The sequence below is a fragment of the Alexandromys fortis genome, unplaced genomic scaffold (genome assembly GCF_014885135.2).
Source record: "Alexandromys fortis isolate MF-2015 unplaced genomic scaffold, M_Fortis_MF-2015_v1.1 scaffold_29, whole genome shotgun sequence".
Lineage (NCBI taxonomy): Eukaryota > Metazoa > Chordata > Mammalia > Rodentia > Cricetidae > Alexandromys > Alexandromys fortis.
The window spans coordinates 1,446,565-1,471,575 of record NW_026067891.1 but is presented as its reverse complement, the minus strand read 5'-3'; the positions used below and the strand labels follow the sequence as shown (position 1 = coordinate 1,471,575).

The following is a 25,011-nucleotide window of genomic DNA, read 5'->3' as shown; positions in this document are numbered from 1 at the left end:
TAGCAATTAGATGTCCGCTACTAAAACATCTCCTGGCTCAAGCCTTAATCACCCTAGTTCTCTTTTGTCCTATTTCTGGGAATGTGATAGTTCTACCCACGGCCATATTTACTGTCTTGTCCATGTGACTGGACATTGTCCTCAACTTGTGTACCACCAATAGTCTTTTTAATTTTAAAAAGAGACACAGTCTTGCTGTGTTGTCTGGGCTGGCTGCCAAGTCCTGATCTCAAGTGACCCTCTTATCTCAGCTCATGGAGCAGGAACCAAGCAGTCTGTACCTGCATCTCACCGCCACTTCCAAAGGTCAAGCATGACATTATGTAACAGCTCTATGCAAAGGGACCATCTCTCTTCAAACAGCCTGGGAGTTCATGAGCATGCAGGGACCCCGATTCCAATATTTTTGCTTCCTCCAATACCTTGCCTGCAGTAAGCTCTCAAATGATTACTGAATGATCAAGAAAAGTACTTACCGGTCTTCAGGCGTCTCACACTACAAGGCCTGGATTATATATCCAACCTAAGGTCAGACAACAACCTCATTTTTAAAAGGCATTATCTAGAGACAGAAGAGCTTAGAAAATCAAGCTTTTTTAAACACCGGAGCCAGGTTTCCATAGAAAGAAGAAAAATAATTTATTCCAAAGATGTAGAAGTAAGAAATTCATCCTGAAAATAGAGCTTGGTGTACATCTGCTGGGGTAGAGCTTCTCTCGAGCGGCACGCCTGACTGCCCGCTGAGTCTTATTTGTCTTGCGGCAATATTGAACACATCGCTGACTCTCATGTTGTGAGCTGGCAGGAGCCATATTCAAAGCCACAGGCTCCAAGGCAAGAGTAAGAGATTTCTCAGAATAGCATCTTTTCTCTCAGCGGAGTGCAGACACATCTCAGAGTCAGCTAAGTAGGCACATAATTCATCAGAGTGTAAAAAAGGCGAAGGAAAAAATACTGTCTTGCAGAGGAAGGTCTTCAAATGTAAGGCAGGTAACACCCAAAGTAGGTACTGGAGAAGATGGTCTGGGTGTGGAGGTGATTTTGCATCTAGAAGGCATTCTCTCTGTGACCTGCAAAACAAAACAGCTCTAGTAACTTAAGATCTTCTAACATCTTCTTCAAAAGGGCAGAAAGGGGGCTGGAGAGATGCCTCGGCAGTTAAGAGCACTGGCTGCTCTTCCAGAGGACATGGGTTCAATTTCCAGCAAACACAGGGTGGCTTACAACCATGTGTAACTCCAGTCCTAGGGGACCTGATGCCCTCTTCTGGCCATCAAGGGCATTACACACACAAGCAGGCAAAACACCCACACATAAAATTAAAAAATGGGGGAACTAAAAGTAACCAGGCCTGCAACCCCAGCTGCCTAAGCAACTTGTTGAGAAACATTCTCAAAATAAAAAGTGAGCAGAGTGTGGTGGCTCACACCTTTAACCCCAGCACTCAGGAGGCAGAGACAGGTGGATCTCTGTGACTTGGAAGCCAGCCTGGTTCACAGAGTAAGTTCCAGGTGAATCAGAACTACATAGGGAGACCCTGTCTCAACAACAACAAAAAGTAAAAAGAAAGATTAGAGATATAGTCAGTGTCAAAAAAAATTTTTTAAGCAAAATCAGGCATGGTGCATATAATGCTAGCACCAGGAGGCTGAAGTGGAGGGTGGTGAGTGTGAGGCCGGCCTGGGCAATACAGTGAGACTGCCCCGTCTCCTCCCCCAGCACGGTTAACCAGTCAGGACTTCAAGAGGTAGGTGCTCAACCAAACCTCAGGTGAAGCCCAGGCTTACTCATCACACAGAGCAGGTTCTAGAGAGGTCCAGTTTCCAGGGGCATCACTATCATGTAACTACACAAACAGCAACGTCACTTACCGAAAGCAGGAAGCACGAAGCTGGCTAACACAGGAGCTGGAGCTTAGTGAGCGCCTGTGCTTTTCGCTTCCCCTTTCAGAGCAGGCAGCTGGTCGCCAAGATGGGCACTCTCCACTGACCAGCTCATCTTACCCTCAGCACTCTCGGCTGCCTTTCAGGCTGTTCCTCATTCTGACCCCAGGCACAGGTGACAGTGACAACACCGCCCATGTAAGATGGCAAATTAGTGTCAGCGTCCCCACACACTGGGCTGCTCGGTAGGAGGAGGGTGTTCTTCCAGTAGGCAGCTCTGGGACCACACAGATGGCTCGGCAGCTGAGAGTGCCTGTTGCTGGGCTGGATTGCTGGCAAGGCCAGGCTCACAACCAAAAAGACAAGAGTGCCTGCTGCTCTTCCAGGACCAGAGTTCAGTTCCTGACAACTCCATTAGGAGGCTCACCCCAACTGCCTTCTGGAGCCCCATTAAGACCCACTGCAGGATACTGCAAGCAACATGCATTCAACTCAGCGTTTAATTAGAGGCACATCTGGGACTGTGGCTCCCTGACAGAGGGCATACTCGGCACGCCCCGGACTCTGAGTTCAATCCCCAACGCCAGAAAAATGAAAGAGGAAGTGGGATAACCCAAGGATTGTTTTTGCAGTGCACTAGGAGAGCAGCTCCAGGTCAAGGTGGCCACTGCCAGAGTAAGACTGTCCCTTGCGGTCTCCAGTCACTTCCTGAGCCTGCCTGGCCTGGCAGAAGAGCTGCTCTGCAGAGACTGCCCTGAGATGCTGACATTTCTGTGGAAGTCTTCTATGAAGATCACACTGAGAGACCTCCTCACCCTTTGGACTTTTTAAGACTTATTGTCCTTCACTTTTGTTGTTGCTCTTATTTTTCAAGACAAGATTTCTTTCTGTAGCCTGGCTGTCCTGAACTTCACAGAGATCCTCCTGACTCTGCCTCCCGAGTGGGCCTTCACTTTAACAAACACACACAACTGAGAGGTACTTTTCATTCAGCCCCAATGGCAACTGTTGAACTCCAGCTACATGCGGTACTGCAAGGCCTGGCGCCGTGGTGGATGAGTCCACCGGGAAGCAGAGTCTTCCCAGGGAGTGTAAATAACTAGCTGTGTGTGCAGCTGAACAGTCACTGCAGAATTCACAGTCCTGTTCTGTAAAACAAATGAATCACTACGGTAACCAAGAGAGAAAACTGAGAAATATGACGGGATGGATATATGTGTAGGTTGGTGGGAGGGTCTGAGAAAGTAGCTTAAAAATTCCAAGGTCAGAATGAAGAAACCCATTCAAAAAAGGGTATGTGAATGAATGTGTCTGTCTCTTGTTTCTAAATCTTTTCTAAAAGTTTAGATAAATTTTCAAACTAATTCTTTATTATAATATGCAATGGTAGTCTTATTCAACCACAAAAGCTAAGTCAGTCGAAGGGGCAGGCATTTAACTATCAAAGGCAATGTACCAAATGAGTGGCTAAAAATTAGAAAGTTAAATGCATCCAGAGATGAAAGAACTCACTTAGACACAGTGGCCAGGGATAGGCTGTGGTAGTAAACACCTTTAATCCTAGCACTTGGGAGGCAGAGGCAGGAGATCTCTGTGAGTTCAAGGCCAGCCAATCCACAGAGTGAGTTCTAAGATAGCCAGGGCTACACAGAAAAACCCTGTATGGAAGAAAAGAAAAAGAAAAAAAAAAAAAAGAAACAGTGTCCAGGAAGCAAGTACATGATTGCCAGGCTGAGTCCTGAAACATGCCAAGCATTAAGAGACGGTAAGAGCTGAGGCAAAGCCAGCACCACATCCAGAGGTATACTGCGGACCTCCCTTCTAGTGAGGCAAATACAGGAGGGCAGTGAGAGGCAGAAGAGCTAAGTATGAGGTAAGAACAGGAAAACAGCAGGCCTGGAACCACCAGGTCAAGAGCAGAGGATGGGAAGAAAGGAGGCACAGGAGGTCCCAGGGCAGCCTGGGGCATGGTGGAGAGCTGCCCGGAGCCTGCAGACCAATGCTCTCATTCTTCTTCACTTTCCTGCTTCTGGACTCAAGGGATCTTTGATAAAAGCTATGAACTTACTCCTCACAGTACATCTCAAGGGGATGGCTTAGTTTCTTAAGAACACTGCTGCTTTCACAGAGGACCCGAGTTCAGCTCCCAGCACCCACATGGCAGCTCACAAGTGCCTGTAATAGCAGTTCCAGGGTATCTGATGCCCTCTTCTGGCCTCAGGCACTCCACAAATGTGACGCAGACACACAAGCAAAGCATTTACACACACACACAGACACGCACGCATGCACGCATGCGCAGGTGGAGAATACGGCTCAGCTCCATTCTGAACACTTGACACTAACTTTCATTTAATGAAGTAACAGAGAAAGGAACAAATCAGATGACAAGTGGCCTGCCACACTCAGTCATTAAATTTTTGCACCCTGCCACTTGGATTCTCAGAATTAAATAAAAGCTACAGTTTTGAAGCCAGCTTTCTCTTTGTTCTGTGCTGTCTGAGATAAGGTCTCACTCTGTATGTAGCCTAGGCTGGTCTGGAACTTGCTATACAGACCAGGCTGGCTTTGAACTTATTATCTTCCTGCCTCTGAAATAAGTGCTGGGATTATGGGCATGTACTACCATTCCCAACCTTTGGAAGGTGCTTATTTCCCTATCTTCAAAGCATTCTAAGACATGAATTTAAAATATTTTAGACACTTCTTCCCGTTGCTGAGTGTTACAAGGCTAAGAAACTCACTTTCTTTTCTTTTCCCTTTTTTTTTTCCTTTTGGCTTGGTTTTTTGAGACAGGGTTTCTCTGTAGATTTGGGGCCTGCCCTGAAATTAGTTCTGTAGACCAGGCTGGTCTTGGACTCACTGAGATCCACCTATCCACCTGCCTCTTCCTCCTGAGTGCTGGAATTAAAGGTGTGCACACCACCGCCCAGTAGAATATTCACTTTCAATCTGTGTCAGAAGCCCGTGTGCAAGTTTAATTTCATAAAGGACACACACCCCAAGAAACAGAGAGGGGAACAGATCAGAGGAAAACGTGTAGGACTTGGTTTTCTCTTCCAGCAGGTGGGTCCTAGGATTTGAACTCAGGTTTTCAGGCTTGGCAGCAAGTGCTTTTACCCACCGTGCCATCTCACCGCCCTAAATTACATTTTAAAAAGACAGGATAATCATGGACTTTAAAAGAATCTTATGGGTAAATCCCTAAAATACACGCCAAGAGAATAATTTGTTCTACTCATGCCCTTGTTTTTCAGATCATACTTTCAAACTACAGTCTGTTTTTCAGTTATCTTCAAGAGGCCATGAAGTTCTGAGGAAAAAGTCATAGCAAACACTCTAGCTGATGGCTGACATGTTCACGTGAAAGGGCAAGGGCATAGTCACCTCAGTGCCTGGGCACTGTGGAGCTGTCTTCATCCTCAGGGCCAGTGGTACTTCAGATACCAGATGGTTTCATTTTTCAACTGTGGTCCAAAGAGAGGGTTGAGCTGGGCCAGAATTGCAATCAGCCAACTAAAATTCGGTGGGGAGGAACAAGAGCAAAAAGTGGTGAAATTGGCTAGAACATAACCATTTTCATACACGATGGAAAACAACTTTAGTGTACTCCATTCTGACCCAGCCTTCACTGCACACTGCTCCTGGGAGGTGGCTGACCAGGGAACAAATCCCAGGTTGCACTGGGTCTGCATCTGAGATGATCCACAAAGCAGGGAGGCTCCAGCCCAGCTGAGTCGCTGCCATTCTTTGATGACGTCATCACTGTGCTAAGTATCTGGGCTGTTCCCGATCACGACATCCTTACACCAAGCCTGTTCACCTCCTCACCGTTTGTCACGCCTCAGCTTCCTTTGATCTTCCCTAGTGTGCAGACGTTAGGCACTATTTAAGGGGTACAGCTAAGATCCAGTTTCAGCTCACAGGTTCCTAATCACTGTCATGATCAATAGCAAAGCATTTCATGGACCCCACCACACAGAACCAAATGGGCATTTACTTCTGCACCCAAATCACAAGCTGTGTCTCTGTTATACACAAATACAGAGGACATACCAACAGAAACTAAAGCACCATGGCTAGTTTTAAATTTTTCACGTTGTTCACAGAGTTCCGATGAGGTATTTCATGGGACCAACGAAATTTGAGAATCACTAAGTACGGATGAAAGCAAGGAATAAAAAGAAAAGCAACCTGCAGGTGTCTGGCTAGTCAACCGTTCTGTTTTTCTTACTGAACAAATATTTAATGAGCAGTTACTAAGTCCCAGGCATCAGGGACACAGAAAAGATGACATGCCACTCTCCTCAGAGATCTTATGTAATATCAGATGGTAACTGCTACAGAGAGAAGAAAAGCAGGGGCAATGGGGCTACAGGTGTGGCCAGGTGTGAGGACCCGACTTTTCAAACTCCATTTTAAAGAAGGGGCTTCATCTTAAACCACAAAATGAGCTGGGGGTGGGCAGATCTCAGCTCCAGAAATGTGCTGTGATAGCAGAAATTTGAACACGTACCCTAAAAATGGCCAATTAAGCTGGGCAGCAGTGGCGCACGCCTTTAATCCCAGCACTCGGGAGGCAGAGGCAGGCGGATCTCTGTGAGTTAGAGACCAGCCTTGTCTACAAGAGCTAATTCCAGGACAGACTCTAAAGCTACAGAGAAACCCTGTCTCAAAAAAAATTAAAAAAAAAAAGGCCAATTAAGAAGATAGGGAGAGGGTCATAAAATTTAATGAGGTCCAGATGTTCTTGGGAGGCATCCTGTCCTTGAAGATACCTTGTCAGTTATTAATGGCTCTTGGTTAGGTTTTCGCTCCCAAAAACTGACCAATGGCTTCAGAAACTACTTTATCTTATGTACTCTTTACCCAATCCCAAGATGACAGGACATGAACTCCCCTGACTATAGTGTTTCCCCTTTAAAAGTTCTTCCCTCCCAGGGCTCCCTGCCACACTTTCTGCACCCACCTTGCTGGGGTGCTGGAGAGGTGTTGGTCCAAACTTGAGGAAAGGAGGAAATGTCTGAACAGACCAGAATGATGCCGAATTCATGCTGTCTTTACTTCCTATTCTGGACTCGGGAGTCCGTTGGATCATGGCTTTGGTGTGTGTGTGTGTGGGGGGTAAATGTGGGAGTGTGAGCACTGATAAAAAGAAGGGTGAGTTTTGGGAGTGTCTCCCATGCTATCGACCCCCTCGCACGTACATTAGGGTGCTGCTTTCTGGGAAAAGGAGACAGACAGCCATTGTGGCCTCTTTCTAAACTCCCCTCAAGGACAAGGGCCAGCCAAACCCAACTAGGGCCATTATCAATTGGGTCTCTCCTCCTTTGGCTGCCATTTTTTGGAACCCTTCCAATCACAAAACCAAACGGCCGGTTCTGACTAGCAATGCAGAGAAGCAGCCTGTGCAGCACAGGGAGCTGGTGCCCACAGACACACGGTGTCTGCCTTCTCAGCCCACAAAAGGTCGCTTTGTGCCGAGAAATGGGATCCAGGGGGAAACCAGGCCAGAACAGAACAGATCCTTAGGCTGACTCACTTTACAAACAAAGTTAACTCAGATGAGAGACTGCCTGATCACCCTTAGAACTAGGGGATTAAACATAAACACAACACCAAGCCTTTCTGGGCGAGTGTGCGCGCGCGCGCGCACACACACACACACACACACACACACAGTGGAGGTGTGGACAACATAGACAGATACTGCACTGCAGAAGAGCTCTGAGGCCAGAGAGTTATGGAAAATTCCACACAAGTCCAGGGTTTCCCCAAGGCCAGAGGAGATACAAACTGCCCTCAAGGAACAGTCCTGCGCTTCATAAGAGGCTGACCTCACTGGCAACACTTAGAAACAACAAATTAAAAAGATACACTAGGTGTCCCTCCCCCCCACACACTGTCCCCACGGCCTTTCCTCCCCACAAGTGTATAGTAAGCAATAAAGACATCATCTAGGAGCTGGACACATGGTTAAGTGGTTAGGGGCTCTTAGGGGTTAAATGCGGCTCTTGTGGAGGACCCAGGCTTTGTTCCCAGCATCCACACAGGGTAGCTCACCATTGCCTGTAACTTCGAATACAGACAGATATGATGGCCTTCTTCTGGGCTCTGCAACACATACCACACACACACACACACACACACACACACACACACACTTAAGAAGTGTGGAGGGGCCTTTCCAGCTGCACAGACCATCCTGCATAGCCATCTTGGAGCTTTTCTGAAAATCCTTGGGGCAGGGCAGAAAGGGAAGACTAGAGTGCTGTGGTAAGGGAAAGGCCAGTTGGAATCTCTCACCAGTAGACAGTTAACAAAAGTTGCAGTGAAGACTGTCTACAGAAAGGCAATACTCCTTTATTTACAGCGATATTTTAAATAAGAACATTAAGATAGGAATGAACTATGCTTAAGGCCAAAGCATTTTTGACCTTTGCTTTTAATCTTATCCCTTTCTTAGCTGTAATCTGTAACTTCCTGTGGCTCTCACCAACAAGATTTTGAGGTTTGTTATTAGTCAAAACAAATGTCTTAACTTCCCTGTGCCAAGAGCCACATCTACCCTTGTGACCTACAGCTTAAGGGCCAAACCTATGGTCTCATTTACTCCAAGAATCCTTTAAAAATGGTGCCTCAAAATCTATCAATATCACACAGTCACATAGATAGCTACTGTTAAGACACAATCATGAGATAGGGTCTCATGTAGCCCAAGCTGGCCTTAAACTCCTTTATGTAGCCAGAGCTGACTCACACCTCCCAGGTGCTGGAACTACAGGTGTTCTGCACTATCACATCTACCAGACACTGCTAACCCCAAAAACCCTACGCCCACGAGCACTGTCCCTTGCCTAGAGGTCTCTCTCAATGCCCATGCTGAGAGATACAAAGCCTGCTTCTTGATAAACACCACTGTTTCTTCATATGGATTCATCCTAAAGTTTCTCTGTGTAGCTCTTACTGTCCTAGAACTTGCTCTGTAGTTCAGGTTGGCCTGGAATTCAAAGAAATCCTCCTGCCTCTATTTCCTGAGTGCTGGGAATTAAAAGTATGCGCCCTGGGATTAGGATCTGCCCGGGTGATCCTAAAATTCTTGCCAAGAGCCTGGCTAGGAATGACGCGTGGTGGGAGGTCTCTGAAGGAACTCTTGGGCACCTGTAGCAGGTGGCGTGTAGCTACGTCTGTCTCCTGCACATGTTGTCACCATGCAGCTCTCACACAGTTAAGGAGCCTGAGGTGGAGGCAAGTTAAGTGATTCACGGGTGTTCACAATACTAAGTAGGCAGACGCAGGCAGCCAGAAACCAGGCCAACCTAATGCTGCTCTGTGAACCGCTAGCCTTTGCAGTGCTTTAGGTGAGGGCGGGAGTTTAGCTAGGTCTAAATTGTAAATTACGGAAGCGAGAATCCACAGCCTTTGGTGCCTGCCCATGGAAAAGACTAAGTATCAGACCCTGCAAGAACGAATAAAGACCACTTTGCTCTCTCAGACCAGTCTTTGGAAGTGCCTAGATTTACATACCCTCCCCATCCTACATTTTTGAGGGGGTGGGTCTCATTATATTACCTAGGCTGGTTTCAAAGTCGTAGATACAAGGGATCCTCCTGAGTAAAAACTAAGACACCACTGACCATCCATTCAGCTTGTAATGATGAGATAATTTGGTTCGTTTTGTTTTTCAAACAGTTTGAAAGACAGAGCCCAGGGCCTTGAACATGGTAAACAAGCACTCAAATACTGAGCCACAGCCCTCAACACTACTGCCAATGTTTCAAATCAAGAAAGAAAAAAGTCAATCTCAATGCCCATCCCAACACACACACACACACACACACACACACACACACACTCCGTTAGGAAAATGCCTTGAGAAATAGAACAGGCTATTTCATTTGAAATTTTAGCGGAATTTTCCCTCTAGCCAGCTGAATGAACTCAGTGCCTGTCCTTCTGACTACCCACAGACTTAAAATTTCCCTTTAGCTGATAAACACAGAGCATTGGAAGGAAGAAGCCTGCTGTGACCTGGTGGAAGCGAGTGGAGGAAGGGCCGGCGCTCTGGCGGATCCCTGACTTGTTGTGTAACCAGAAGGAACGGACTGTACCCTTCTGCTTGCCCAAACTGTTCCACATGGCTCCACGGCCCAAAGGCCTAATAACCATCAGCTGAGCGGCTTCTGTAGGACAGGGGTGATACAGCAGCAGTGAGGGGAGCTGTAGAACTGGCGTGCACACAGGGCAAACTCAAGTTCCTCTTTTTGGGGAGGGGTGTGTTACTGTATTGCAAGTAGACTCTGCAGATGCTAGGCAAGCATCATTGAGGTACATTCCCAATCTACTATCACTATTATTATTGTTGTTTATTTTGAAATAAGGTCTTGCTAAATTATCCAGACTACTCTCGACTTCACTGTGTAGCCCAGCTGTCTAAAGGTACCACAGCTAGTCCACAATCACTCTCAGGGGTCACGGCCATGTTGGGCTCTGAGGATGCCAAGTTGCTGGCTGAAGGGCTGAGCTACCAGGGATGGCAAAGGACTGCGTTCTCATGGGCAGGCCAGTGGCCCCCAGTGCAGCTGAAAGAGCTCTCTAAGCACAAACTACATTGCTCTGCCTGAAAGCAGTACCCAGCTCTCAAATCCTGCTCAGTGGTTTTATTCACACGTAGAAGGAAGAACAGAAACAAGGGTGTGGCCTGGTTCCTGGTGAAGCACGTGATGGAGTTCCTTGTTGGAATGGGGAAGTCCAGCCAGGGATGGCTCCTCTGTCCATAGTCCTCCTATGACAGAGTGACCTCTGCCGGCAGACGCCTTATGTGACAGCAAAAACATGTGCAAGTGTCTTGCCAGGCTCCTTTCGTGACTACGGGCTCCTTTCGGCTCCTTTCGTGACTACGCACAATCCTTTCCCAACCCAAGGACACAAAAACTTCGGAAGTCAGGGACATGATATCGAAGCTACTAGAAAATAAGGAGACTTGGTACCAAAGCTGGATTTTAACCCTAAGCATCCCAAATGCTGGTGGAATGCTCTAGGTGAGTGACTTCCCAACCAAAGCGTGGTTCCATTTGTAAATATTTGCCTCAAAGTGTCAGGAATTAAAAAGATAATGGGGGACCTTGCAGTGGCTGGTAAGCAGAAGTTCAAAATAACCCCATGCTCCCTGCTTTTCTTTGTCTGTGAGACAGCTAAAAATGTAGGCAAGCCACAGAAGGAGGCACAAGAGATGTCCTTTGGAGTTTTTCAGAGTATGTGGCACCGGGCCATTACCACCTCTACCCCTGCTCACACCCACCACTCCAGAGTCAGCCGGGTTCTAAGGCATCGCCACGTCTGCCAGATCCTAACACACACACCCTACAGTTAATGCGACAGACGCTCCTGTGGACTGCATCATCCCAGACAGCAGGCTCAATAAAAGGGAGATGTATGTTCCTGGGCAGACCCGAGGTAGTCAAGGAACATCTGAAAAGGAACAGGCCTGCCTGTCAAAGACATGAACAGGCAACCACTTCGGTTGGAAACTCACTGTCCGTGTGCGGCAAGGGTACGCTATGGGATTCCTGTACGTCCCTTAAAATGAGCTCCACTTTTTGCTTTCTCAGAAGACAGGACTGGGGGGACACGGTAGGTCACTGGGTGGGTGTGAGAACACTGTGAGAAGCTCCAAGGGGCTCTCTGGTCTAGAAGCCCTTGGCCTGGCAGTAGCATGGAACCAGAGTCCCTGTGGAATATGTGCTCCAGAGACCAGCTGCTCTCCTACCTGCCATCCAGACCATGGCTTCCTGATTTCCCTACAGCTTTAAATCAACTTGGGCCTGGCATGACCAATGACCATTGCTCCTCTCTCATAGAGTGGGCCATCCCTTCCTCAGTGACATCTGAATCCCATCTAAGGTTTTTCTTTCTTGGCTATTCTCCCTACTTCAAAGCTGTTTCCCCTAGTGCTGGGGGTGGAACCCATAGCTTCTGGCATGCTAGGCAATGCTCCACCACTTTGGTACAACTCTGTAACTACTAAAGGGTCAACAGGGACAGAAAGATGGTTCAGGTGAAGGTGCTTGCTGCCAAGCTCGACAACCTGAGTTTGATCCACAGGACCAGAGACAACTCCAACAAGTTGTCAGATTGTCCTCTGACTCCATTCATTAGATAGACGGATGGATGGATGGATGGATGGATGGATGGATGGATGGATGGATGGATAGACAGACAGACAGACAGATGTGGGAGAGCCCAAAAGGGTGAAAAGAATTCCACACAAAGGAGATGCTGCTGCTGGCTTTCAAGAGGAGGGGCCGAATGGAATGTGAGTGACCTCTATAGAGGGGCAGGGTGGTGGCTAACTAACAGCCAGTGAGGAAATAGGGACTTCAGTCTTATTACCACAAAGAACTAAATTTTGGCACAGCCTGAGGGCTTGGCAGAGGACGCTAAACTCCAGATGAGAAGACGCAAACATGTTTTTTATTAACTGGCTGCCAACCTTACCACTGTGGCCCCTTTTTTTACCACAGGAATACGCCCTAATTTTGCCAATTTTAAACTTGAAATTTCTTCCCTTTCTTCCCCTAGGACTTCAAGACGACTCATTTTCTAAATTAGGTCTTTCAAACCAAAGTACCTACCGAGCCCTCTGTATGAGCAAGGGACTGAAAATGAGGCCTCACAATACCACTGGGCACAATCCCAGCCCCATAATCCTCTTATCTGCTATACTACAGTAGAAAAACTCTAATATATGTCTCCATAAGGCAGATAATGATAACATGCTGGGCCAGGCACTGTGGTCTCTCCTCGTCTATATATAGACATCATAAATGTACCTTTGAGAGAAATTAAGCAATTCTCAGACGGAGAATTAAATGATGGCAATTATCCAGGGAGGGAGGGAGGTGGCTGCAGGTGCTCTCCACAGCTGGGAGTAGACAGACACCAAACCAGATGAGTCTGGACCTTCACCTGCAGACTTCCGGGATGAGAAACACCAAAGCCGGGTTCTCCCAAAGCAGACAATCTGAAAACCCACAAATATCATTCAAGAAAGCTGGGACCCCTCAGGCTTTTATTTTGAGTCCTGAACTAATAAGACAGGGGGACTGGTGAGGTGGCCACGGGCAGAGAGGCTTGCTGCCAAGCCTGATAACTTGAGTTGGTGCCCACGACTCATAAGGTGGAAGGAAAAGAAGTAACCCCCGAAGACTGTCTTCTGACCTCCACACGCCTGCCCCATCCCGAATCCATACATTTAAACGTATTAAGAAAGAGTGGTGGGGGTGTGGGGGTGGTCACTGAGAGACTGTTTAGCAGTTAAAAGAATTTTCTGCTCTCCCAAAGGACTCAAATTCAGTTCCCAGCAACCATACTGGGTGGCTCACAACCTCCCGTAACTCCAGCTCCAGTAAAGAAACTCACTGGGCCCAGGGAATCCAACGCCCTTTGCTGTTCTCCACAGGCAATGCCCTCATGTGCACAAATACATATACACACAATTAAATTATTTTTTTTTTTCGAGACAGGGTTTCTCTATGGTTTTGGAACCTGTCCTGGAACTAGCTCTTGTAGACCAGGCTGGTCTCGAACTCACAGAGATCCGCCTGCCTCTAATTAAAAAAGTGGAGTTAATATGGTCTTAAGAAAAACTAAAAATCACTAACATTCAGTTAATTTTAAAAAAAGACATGACAGGAAAAGAAAAGAACAAAAATCTGATGAGATAATCAAAACAATAAAATAGCCTAAAGTTAGCATGTTAGTAATTACATTAAGTTTATATATTTAAAAGACAAAGACTGCTGGTTACAGAGAGCCACGTGCCTGCAATGCTAATACTTGGAGGCTGAAGCTGTTAGTTCAACTTGTCTTAACAAACCAAAACTAAATTAAACTAAAAGGCAAAACTCTCAGCACTGACTAGGTCTACAAAGAGCTTCAGGCCAGTCAGGCTACATAATGAGACCCTGTCTCTAAAGGAAAAAGGTGGGTGGGTGGGGGACACAATAACTAAATGACAGATGAGACAGTCAGCAAAGAAACTCATACACCTATAGCAAAACTATTTCGAATAAAAAAGCTGAAACTATTGAATGAGGCAAAGAAGTTCTGAAAACTTTGTAAAGCACAGGGTGGAGGAGCACGCCTGTAACCCCAGCACTCAGAAGGCAGGAGCAGGAGGGGCAGGAGCTCACAGCCTGCCCGCTCTACCCACCGAGACCCTCTCAAAACAGACACCGCAAGGAAAAGGTACAAGTGTTGGGAGTGGAGCTGAGCAGTGGAGGGGGCAAGACTCTGGATTGAGTCCCTAGCACTAAATAAGAAAAGAAAAATGAAGCCTGGGCAGCAGTGACTGCCTGTCTTCATCGGGAAAACATGGCCAGCCCTGACCTCAGTGCCAGCAGCCTAGGACAGCAACAGTGCCTAAATGTGCCCAACCCTGACACTGCCCAGACCTGTGGAGTCTGCAGATCCAAGGCTGCCCAGCAGGCCTAGAGGACCTAAGTTCAATGAGTCTCCTACCTTTGCTTACGCCAATTTTTCCAGAAATCCAAACCTCCCAGGCTCATCCATTACAACCCAAACCCCATTCCCTGGTATTTTCCACTGCTTCCGGGTGACGCTGGCTCCTCCCCATTCCTCCAAGCTCTCTCAAGCAGAAAGCAGAGCTCTCTTGGGCAGTGAGGGCAGAGACATCTTTCCTTCCCTTGCTATTGTCAGACAGTTCCCCTCTCTCTGTGCAAAGGGACTTCTCTATCAACCAGCTTTCCCAGTCCAACCTCCTGTCGCCAGGGCTGCTCGAGGTAGCCCTTCTCTGCCACATTTTCATCTAAACGGTAATCCCACCTCACCTATGTAGGTCCTGTTCCAAGACATCCAGTAGACCTGGATGGCAGATACCCAACGTTAACCACACAGCTTCCTATGCATACACATCTATGGGAACAGTGAAGACGTACATCACGTACACAAAAAGATCAGCAGGACAGAACACATCACAATAAGTTATGTGATCTCTCTCAGAAGAATCAAGGCAAATACCAATATTTGTGAACTGCAGTTAATCTTGAATGACTGGCAAGGCATAAATGTCCTGGACAAAAAAATATTTGTCTATCGGCGCCCTTGGTTTTTACCCAAGGATGCCAAGAGGCATGCCAAGAGGTGCCTCCTCAAGAGCACGCCCACCAATTACAAAGTGCAGTGTTTATGCGGCTCATTACCACCCCCCCCCACACACACACTTTAAGATAAACAAGACAATTGGGAGTAAATGCAATAGGCTACTTGGTTAAAGGAGTCAGTTTTAGTGCATGGTAGCCATATTGTGGTTAGGTCTGTAATGGTCATTATCTCTAAGACACAGGATGAACTAAATTTGCCTCAAAATAATCCGAGGGAGAGGAGAGCATGAGAGGAGAGACAAGCTTGTCTATGAGGTGGCAGTTTTTAAAGATGGGGAAATTAGAGAGAGAATACAAAGGTTTAGAAAGTCAAAATTAGGCCAGGCATGGCTTTTGATCACAGTGCTTGGAAAGTAGAGGCAGGTGAGTCTCTGTGAGTCGAGGCTAGCCTGGTCTACATGGTAAATTCTGAGCCAGACAGGGCTACAGGGAGAACCTATCTCCAATAAACTTGATGGTGACATATGCCCCTCACACATCAGCTAAGACTCGGGAAACGAGACAGAGCCCTGTGAGAAGAGAATGACTGGTTCTACACTCTGGCTGGACATGGTGGCTCAGGCCTGGAACCTGAGTTTGGGAACACCCTACTGTCACCTCTGTTGCTATGAAGACACCTGGACAACAAGCAGCACATAGGAGAAAGGGTTCATATTAGCTCACAATTCCAGGCTGAAGTCTATCATAGCAGGAAGTCATGCATTGAGAACTGAAGGCAGCTGGAATGGCCCAACGGTCAGCAGCAGAACAAGTGACTGTGTGCTTCCTATTTGGCTCACTTTCTCCACTCCCATCTAGTCCAGAGCCCAAGCCCAAGCTCTGTGTGTGCAGCCCGCATTTAGGGTGGGTCTCCCCATCTTAATGAACCCAACTAAAGACATTTCCCACAGGCATGCCCGCTGGCCAATCCAATCCAAACTATTCCTCACTGAGACTCTAGATTATGTCAAGTTAACAGAACAGAGAGGCCAAGGCAGGAGGATTGCTGTGAATGTGAGGACAGCCTGGGTTACGTAGTAAGCTCCAGACTACCTAGGAAGCCAGCCCGGGACTCCCTAAGGGGTAACTTTCTGGTATGTGCCCTGTTTTAGCTGTTTGATAGAGAAGAAATCAGACGCCCTTCATGCACTTTGTGGTGGTTATTTGCTCCAAGAGTTGACTGAAACTCAGTTTTGTTGTTTCCCTTTGCAATCTGGTTTGTTCCATATCATTCAACAAAGGGGAGAGAACAGTGTGGACAACTTTGGGAAACATCTTTAAAACAGTTCAATGCTGTTCTGCCATTTCTGCATTCGCAATGACTGAGGAACAGCAGTCCAGATGGGTTGAGGGGAAAAGTTAGCCTACATATGCCAAGTCAGCTTCCCTTCAATAGTTTATACAGTCCATCCAGATGGATGCAACTCTGATACAGTTTATGATTCTTACAAAAACTATTCTTAGTCTACCTGATTATAGTTCCAGTTTCACTTCATAAAAATCTTAAGAAGGAATGATTGGCGATGCCCATGCCTTTAATCCCAGCATTTGGTGAGCAGAGGCAGCTGGATCTCTGTGAGTTTGAGGCCAGCCTGGTTTATAAGAGCTAGTTCCAGGATAGCAAGGACTATATAGAGAAAACCTGTCTTGAAAAGTCACAACAACCAAAAGAAAACAAACATAAAAAGAGAACTTGCAGGGGCTGGAGAGATGGCTCAGTGGTTAAGAGCACTGGCTGCTCTTCCAGAGGTTCTGAGTTCAATTCCCAGCAACCACATGGTGGCTTACAACCATCTGTAATGAGATCTGGTGCCCTCCTCTGGTGTGTGGGCATACACGGAGCCAGAATGTTGTATACATAATAAATAAATAAATCTTTAAAAAAAGAGAGAGAGAGAGAAAGAGAGAGAGAACTTGCTGCTCTTCTATAGGACCCAGGTTGGATTCCCAGCACCCACACAGTGGCTTAAAGACACCCAGAGCCCTGTGGATCCTGAGGATCTGAAGCCCTTTTCTGGCCTCTGTGGGCACTGAGCTCACATGGTGCAGACACAAGCAGGCAAAGCACCCACATGTGTAAAATAAATGACAATAAGAGAGAACTTTAATTTAAAAAAACACATTACACTCAAGTGAAATATGTAAGTGAAATGAGTAGATTTAGATAAATATGTCACAATAGTAAGACATAAAATAGTACAATTATAAGTTCCAGGTAATTATAAGCTTAACATTTGCAGCAATTAAATTACATTTGTATTCCTATCTGCCAGCTCTTACTTAACACACTGAGCACTTAAAATGTGAAATTCTGAGCATATTCAATCTGAGGACACTATTTGTAGATATTAAGCAAATACAAGTGCCAATGACCAAAAAAAAAAAAAAGGGGGGGCTGGAGAGATGGCTCAGAGGTTAAGAGCATTGCCTGCTCTTCCAGAGGTTCTGAGTTCAATTCCCAGCAACCACATGGTGGCTTACAACCATCTGTAATGGGGTCTGGTGCCCTCCTCTGGCCTGTGGGCATACACACAGACAGAATATTGTATACATAATAAATAAATAAATATTTTAAAAAAAAAACAAGTGCCAATGACCCATAATGTGTCAATTAACACATTATAAATACCAAGAATAACTGTTTTTAAGACAAATTATGTATAAGAAATAAAATACTTACAAGAGATAGCAGCAAACTGAACAGGTCACCAACATGGTGATAATAACTCTAAAAAAGAAGGAAAAAGCCACAATTAGACATCAGTGAACACACAGACTTTGCAGAATGGTTTAATCCCAGCACTTCCCTTCCCACTATCCTGGACTGCAGGAGTGTGCACCAAGACAATGGACCTGCACTCATCCAACATACTGCAGTGTGCACTGAGTAGAAGTTTAAGCAGAAAATCAAACATCTGTCTTTAAAGGAACGTACTGGTGCCACAATTGATTCGAAACTGAGACGTCTCTACTGACAATTCATTTTGACAGAACTACTGTATTTGGCAGTGTTCCTGGCAATGAATTAATCCTGCTAAACCTATGTTCACTAGCAGGAGCCCTCCCCATCTCTGCTTATTTATGAAAAGTTAAAGCTGGGTCTCCAACCAGCAGAATTTCAGCATCTCTAAAACAGAACTCATGCTTAGCACATCTTGCTCTTACAGAGGACCTGAGTTCAGTCCCCAGTGCTCACAACTGCCTTTAACTACAGTTCTAGGGGCTTTGATGCCTCTGGCTTCTATGGGTACCCACAAACATGTGCACACAACATACACCCACATACAATTTAAAAATAAAACAAATATTTAAAAATATTAACTTAAAAACAGTAACACCAGAATTCATTATCCTCTCTCTAAGCGCCCCCCTTCTGAATCTTAGTCCCCAAGGCTGGGGAGTGGCTCAGTGGTAGAGCAAGAATGAGGAATGCCGTGGGTTCAATCCACACACAGCACCCACCAGCACTGCCATTTCCCCTAATCTATTTTTAACTCTGTCATCTGCTCACACTTCCTCTGCATACCCACCCATGCTGTGGATTTGTCCTTTAAAACATCTCCCCTCTTGGGTGGACTTTAAAAAAAAAAGGATTTATTAATTTATTCTGTATAGTGTTCTACCTGCATGCATGCCTACACACCAGAAGAGGGCACCAGATTTCATTACAGATGGTTGTGAGCCACTATGTAGTTGCTGGGAATTGAACTCAGGACATCTGGAAGAGCAGCCTGTGCTCAACCTCTGAGCCATCTCTCTGGCCTTTCAGTGGGTTTCTTTTATTCCATTCACTTGCCAATAACAAAATTCACTGGTTTGGTTTGGCTAACTTGTTTCTGGCAGATTCAGAACTTTCAGAAATATCCTTTCACTGCACTCTTTAGTGAAGCCTATTTCCCACAGGGCGATTGCCACACCCCCAGAACAAACAGGACAAAGGCCAGAAGGCCAGCTTATCTTTGCTAAGCTTTTACAAGTTCTGTGCATAATTTCCTGTGGATAATCTATTGATACATTCCTTCATTCCAAATTCTACCTGAGTGCCCAGGATGTATCAGGTTCTAGAGAAGTCACAGGCTATGAATAAAGTTGATTTAAGATGTCTACACTGGTAGCTGGAGAGACAGCTCAGAGGTTAAGAGTACTATACTAGTTGCTCTTCCAGGACCTAGATTTGGTTCCTGGCACTTACATAGTAGTTAACTGTCTGTAACTCTAGTTCTAAGAGAACTGATGCCCTCTTCTGGCATCTCTGGGAACTACATGCATGTGTTGCAAAGACAAAACATCCATACACGGGCAATAAAAGAAATAATAAATGTTTTAAAAAAAGGTCTATCCTGCCCTTCCCTGAGAATTTTACAGGCTGGAGGAGAGCAGACAACACATAAGTTGAACAACAGACAGACAATAATCTATCATTAGTATATTGTGGGATCAGCAAGTGCTGGCCTGAGAAAATAGTGCAGGGAAGGAAGCCAGATGTGCAGGGAAGGAAGCCGAATGTGCAGGGAAGGAAGCCGGATGTGCAGGGAAGGAAGCCGGATGTGCAGGGAAGGAAGCCGGATGTGCAAAGGTGAGAAGGCCTTGGCGAGTGACGGAGCATGACTCCGGATTTGGGCCAGTGAGGGTTTCCAGCGGTGGGACAGTAAACTCAGGCATGAGCTGAGTGGGGTCGTGGAGGTTCAGGGGAAGGAGATCAAAACAGACCAGCAAGGCCAGTTTGGGAGGCAGGAGAGGTTTATCCCAGAGCCTGTGCGAGGCCTCTGCCTAAAACGTTATCAGATGGGATCTGAAGGAAACTGACAAAACCTGGCGTGACTTCTCCCATGATCTCTCATCTGGGTTGAACCAGGCTGGGGAAAGAGAGGCAGAGTGAAAAGGCAGACTGAGCAGGAGTGTGCGTGGTGCCAGGAGCTTCAGAGGAGTGGAGAAGGCTTGGAGCAGTGTGGGTAACAAGTGTTGGTCAGATCTGAGTGTGGGATGGCGGAGTGCACGCGAGTGCAAATGCTCACGGAGGCAGAGTTTGGAACCTCCTGAAGATGGTGCTGTAGGTGGTTAGGAGCTGCCTGGGTGAGTCCTGGGAACCAAACTCTAGTCCTCTCCAAGACAGCAAAATCTCTTAGCTGCTGAGCCATCTCTCTCTAGAGCCAGCACCTCTAAACACATTTTAAAGACAAAAAGGTGACAGTTGTACAATAAAGTGAGGGCCTACGGAGCCACGTGTAACCTAAGCCCTTCATTCACTGGCTGTAGTAGTGCACACCTGTAATCCTCGCACTTGGATAGCCAAGGCAGGAGGATGGCAAGCTTGAAGTCAGCCTAGGCTACATAAAGATGACCAGACAGAAGGCCAGCCTTCCAACTCTTGAGCCCTTTGCTCCTGAAGGCAGGCCAGCGCCTTCCGCGCCACCCCACTCTACCCCCACCACGTGGATGAGTGTCAGCTCCGAGTTTCCGCTCATCTTCTCCTGTTCCTGAGCCCGAGACTCGGAATTTCTTCTGTCTTCTCTCTTCCCCCAAAGACAGCTCAGAGAACGGAAGCAGCTGAGGAGCCTCTGTACCACATACCTAACATCAGCTGCCACAGAACGCTCCCCTTCAAATAGTTGCATGCAATCATGCAGGAGTGGAGTCATAAGCTGCAATTTATTTTCAAATGTCTCGGTAGAACTTTATATGTCTATATACACACATTCACATGCATTCATAAAGCAAACATGTATAAATCCATCGTGGCATACAGCCTTGGCATGTAGCCTTTGTTTGTTTTTTTTTTTTTTGGTTTTTGAGACAGGGTTTCTCAAAACCTGTGTTGCTTTGGAGCCTGTCCTGGAAATAGTTCTTGTAGACCAGGCTGTCCTCGAACTCACAGAGATCCAACTGCCTCTGCCTCCCAAGAGCTGGGATTAAAGGCGTAAGGCCCTGCTAAATTTAATTTTTTTTAAAAAAGGCTACATGTCAGCCTTTCTCAAAAATAAAAAAAATTTATATTTTTAATTTTTTTGTGTGTATATGTATGTGTGTGTGTGTGTCTGTGTGTGTGTGCACTTGCCCACAGACACCAGAAGACCAAGTTGATTCCCTAGAGCTGGAGTTACAGTTTCTTGGGTTTTTATTTTGTTTTAGTTTTTTGAGACTGGGTTTCTCTGTGTAGTTCTAGCTGTCCTGAAACTAGCGCTGTAGAACAGGCTGGCCTCAAACTCACAGAGATCTGCCTCCTGCCTCCTGAGTGCTGGGATTTAAAGCGTGCACTACCACCACTGGGCTTTCCTGGTAGCTTTGAGCCACCTCACATGGGTGCTGGAAATTGAACTCAGGTCCTCTAGAAGAGCACTAATGCTCTTAACATGCCATGGTATACCGGGAGAAACCAGAGGCCAATTTGTGGGGTTGTCAGCTATGGCAGCAAACATCTGTACCCACTGAGGCCATCAGCCAGACCTTGATATGTGACCTGCTATATTCTGCATGCTCCGAAGTGTTGATGAAACAAACTGGAGTGGACATAACCTCTGGTGCACTACCCCTGTGCACTCCTCCACATCTGGAGTGGACATAACCCCTGGGTACACTACCCTGTGCACTCCTGCACATCTGGAGTGGACATAACCCCTGGTGCACTACCCCTGTGCGCTCCTCCACATCTGGAGTAGACATAACCCCTGTGCGCTCCTCCACATCTGGAGTGGACATAACCCCTCCACATCTGGAGTGGACATAACCCCTCCACATCTGGCAAAGAGAGCACTGAGAAAAGCTTGCTGCTTCTGGAGAATCTGTGGTTTCCTACAGAGACAAGAGGGAGATCACGAAGGTCAGGCATGATCAGGACACACACAGGTAACAGCAGGCACAGACTGGATTTTGTCCTGATCATGTCCCACTGCAGGAAAAAAAATCAAGATTCAAAGAAGAACAAGGGGCTAGCTCCCTGCTACCCACACTTTCCAAGGGGCCTTGTCCCTCCAGCCACCTTCTCGCTGTCTCATCAGGTCCTGATAACCTGACCACACCGTTTTCAGAGGTGCAAGGGTCTCTCAGGGAAAGCATCCAACAGAGACGTCCTCTTTGCTTCACTCCTCTCTTACACAGCTTCTTATTTCCTTAACCAAAGTCTCCCTAATCCATCAAATCAGAAAGGCTTTCCTATGTTAAACATTCAGCATGGTGGTGGCTGGGGATGCACTCCGTGGTAAAGTGCTCACCTAGAAGATGGGAGGCTCTGGGTTCACTCCCCAGCAACCCTCCCTCTACTCCAGCAGCACACACACAGGAAAAAAAAAATCACCAGAGTCCATGAACCAGGCCAGTTCTAGCATAAAAACTTCAAAAGATATTTTGATTTGCAAACTTTTCTGGGGGGTAAAAGGTATACAGAAAGTCATATACCAAGGGTTGGCTGGTGGTCTCAGTGGGTAAAGGTGCTTGTTGCCGCGTCTGACAACCCCACAGATTATTCTCCAATTTCTCTCTGTGCAACATAGTATGTGCAGCTATTTTTTTTCCAGTAAAAAAAAAAATAGGAACGTGGGACAGCTAACTAAATCTTCCAAGGTCACAGAGCTCAATCACCCTGGAACAGTGTTTCTCAAATGTAAAGATCTAAGTCCTAGGAGGCACCATTTCAAGACCTGCTCAATCCTGCCAAGAACAGGAAACACAGGACTGCAGTGGAGGCTGTGAGTGGGACCCAGATACTGTGTCACTGCAGATCAAACAGAGCCTGACTACACACAGGGGCTTCATTACTCTGCGTAACAGGGTGGCACCTGATCCTAAGGGTGGGGACAGTTTTAAGAAAGGAGGGGTTCCAACTCCAAATGTTAGTAAGGGGGATGAGGGCCAGAAAGTCAGACAGTGGTGGGATGAAACAGGGTTGGTATAAAAACAGCAGAGGTATTTGTTGTCCTTAGCTCCAGGAGGTGGGGGGGAAGGTCTAACTGAACTCAGTTAATACATGTTACTTTAATAACTCCAGCATTCTAACACCACATGGACTGCTATAAACGGAGGATGGTCCTGGGGAACTGTTAGTGAGAGTGTACTTGATTCTTACAGATGACAGAAACTGACTGCCATTTCACTTTTAAAAGTGGTTTATCTGGGGGCTGGAAAGATGGCTCTTTGGTTAAAAGTCCTGGCTCTTCCAGAAACCTGGGATGGAATCTCAGCACCCACATGGAAGTTCGTAACCCTCCAATTTCAAGGGATCCAAAGTCCTCTGTGGGCACTGCAGGCACATGGTGCCCTTACATACATGCAGGCAAATACCTATACACATAAAATAATAACTAAATCTTTAAAAGTGGTTGGGTGTTTTTTTTTTTTTAGGCTAATGGAAAGAACTGTATTTTTAAGAGTCAGTATTTTCCAGACCGTAATTGAGGTCAATGACACAAAACTCAGTAAAACTTCCTTTAATCAAGACATCCCACTCAATACACAGCGTCTGCTCTGGGATGTGCTGCCGAGCTAAGCACCTTGCAGCCGCCACTTAGTGTCTGACCCATTAAAGCAAAGGACGTTTCGGACAGACTAAGGCTTCATTTTAAGAGTCACCTCCATATGATCTTGAGTTGAAATGGAAAAAATGACTGAAATTTAAAGGGGAACTAGAAAGAGGGTGTCCCCATGCTACTCTGAAGAGGTATGTCTTATACTATAATACAGAAGTTTATTTCCAAACAAAGAAAGCGATATTTTTAACAAAACCTTGGGTGGGGGCAATGCAAATCTATCTTGGCCAACTGCTGTTTACAAGCAAGGGCAGGAGGCGCTCTGGTAGGTGTGACGCAGAGGTTTCTAAACAATACCTTCGGCTCGGGGTGATTTAACCCCGCTTAGGTCAGGCTCACCCGCCCCAGGGTTGGGCCCACAGGACGCAAAGGCTGAGCTCAACACGACCTAGCAAGCTTGTCAGAGTCCGCAGCTGCGACTGCATCGGGCGGGGACAAGGAGGGCCATTTTTGTTCTCTCAGACCCCTTCTTTCAAGTTTGGGCAAAAGGCCTCCAGGGCGTGACAGGCAGGACCAAGGCGGCGAGACTAGCTCGGGAGGCACCCGAACTTCCCCGCAGTAGATGTGTACGCCCTCGGTCCATCAAGACAAAAAGCAATCCCTTAAAATCACTTCCGGGAGGGGCTGCCAGAGGTGACCTCACGTTCCGGCCAGGGACATTGACAGGCTCCCAAAAGCGCATGCGGTCTTCCTCTCCGTGGTCCACCTCGCCTCATCCTCCCGCTGTGGTCCTCCACGCGTGACCCTTCCCTCCGTGACCCTCCCGCCGCGCTCCTCCGCTCCCACCACCTCGGGCCTGGCGTACTTACCCCCGGTTAGAACCCTTGGGGATAAACCAGGGCACGACAATGCCCACGAAGCCCCAGAAAACGCTCATCACGATCAGAGGCACAGTGAGGCCAGGGTACGCCATGCTTGTACCCCAGCAGACAACCAGCCGGCTGCCTCACTCTCGCCTCACCCGGAAGTGTCAACAAGGCTCATGTGACCTGCGCACGAACGTCCCGCCCCCTGCGCTTAGCGTGACTCGCCCATCAGACTCCGCCCCTTGAACCGGAGCCCCGCCCCCACCTGTCCTTTCACAAGGCAGCAGATTCTTGGAGCTTGTCATAGGTGGGGTGCCAGTCACCAGGGCATTAGCAAGGTTTTCTGGCAAGAATTTAGACCCATTTAGGCTGTGCGTTATTTACACTTTTATCTATATTTTACGCGCAGACGTAAAGCGCTTAACAATAGTAGGTTACTGTGCCAGAGCCCCGTGAGGCAGGCTGACTGTAAGCTGCATTCTTCTACAGTCCATGAACTACTCGAAATTGCCATCCCTGCTGCGGGTGAAGAATTTGACCACAGTCACATAGTAAGTGAGAAGGGCCATAATTCAACCTCTGACGATGACTTTTCAAGACACAGGCTCTTGACTGTTGTCGCTACCGTATACCTTGTACA

The 25,011-nt window shown here is 46.9% G+C and overlaps 1 protein-coding gene across 2 annotated transcripts; it reads right to left on the bottom strand.

Annotated features, from left to right (window-relative positions):
- Positions 1 to 614: 614 nt before the first annotated feature.
- Atp6v0e1 (ATPase H+ transporting V0 subunit e1) lies at positions 615 to 24,551 on the bottom strand. Of its 2 annotated transcripts, XM_050134564.1 has the most exons (4): positions 24,375 to 24,546; positions 17,727 to 17,774; positions 5,271 to 5,399; positions 615 to 1,070 (listed from the first exon to the last, which is right to left on the bottom strand). In XM_050134564.1, the coding sequence occupies exons 1-3, from the start codon at positions 24,476 to 24,478 to the stop codon at positions 5,306 to 5,308; spliced, it is 246 nt and encodes an 81-aa protein (XP_049990521.1). In that variant the 5' UTR covers positions 24,479 to 24,546; the 3' UTR covers positions 615 to 1,070; positions 5,271 to 5,305. The 2 variants fall into 2 exon arrangements, with proteins under 2 accessions (XP_049990521.1, XP_049990510.1); XM_050134553.1 differs by lacking the exon at positions 5,271 to 5,399 and having other exon boundaries at positions 24,375 to 24,551.
- Positions 24,552 to 25,011: the final 460 nt, after the last annotated feature.

Bases quoted from the DNA above. Each gene is read 5' to 3' on its own strand.
- Atp6v0e1 (XM_050134553.1), bottom strand. From the start codon at position 24,478: ATGGCGTACCCTGGCCTCACTGTGCCTCTGATCGTGATGAGCGTTTTC. The intron at 17,775-24,374 runs GTAAGTACGCCA...CTTCTTTTTTAG, and splicing joins CCCAAGGGTTCTAACCGGGG to AGTTATTATCACCATGTTGG. The intron at 1,071-17,726 runs GTAAGTATTTTA...TTTGTTTTGCAG, and splicing joins TCAGTTTGCTGCTATCTCTT to GTCACAGAGAGAATGCCTTC.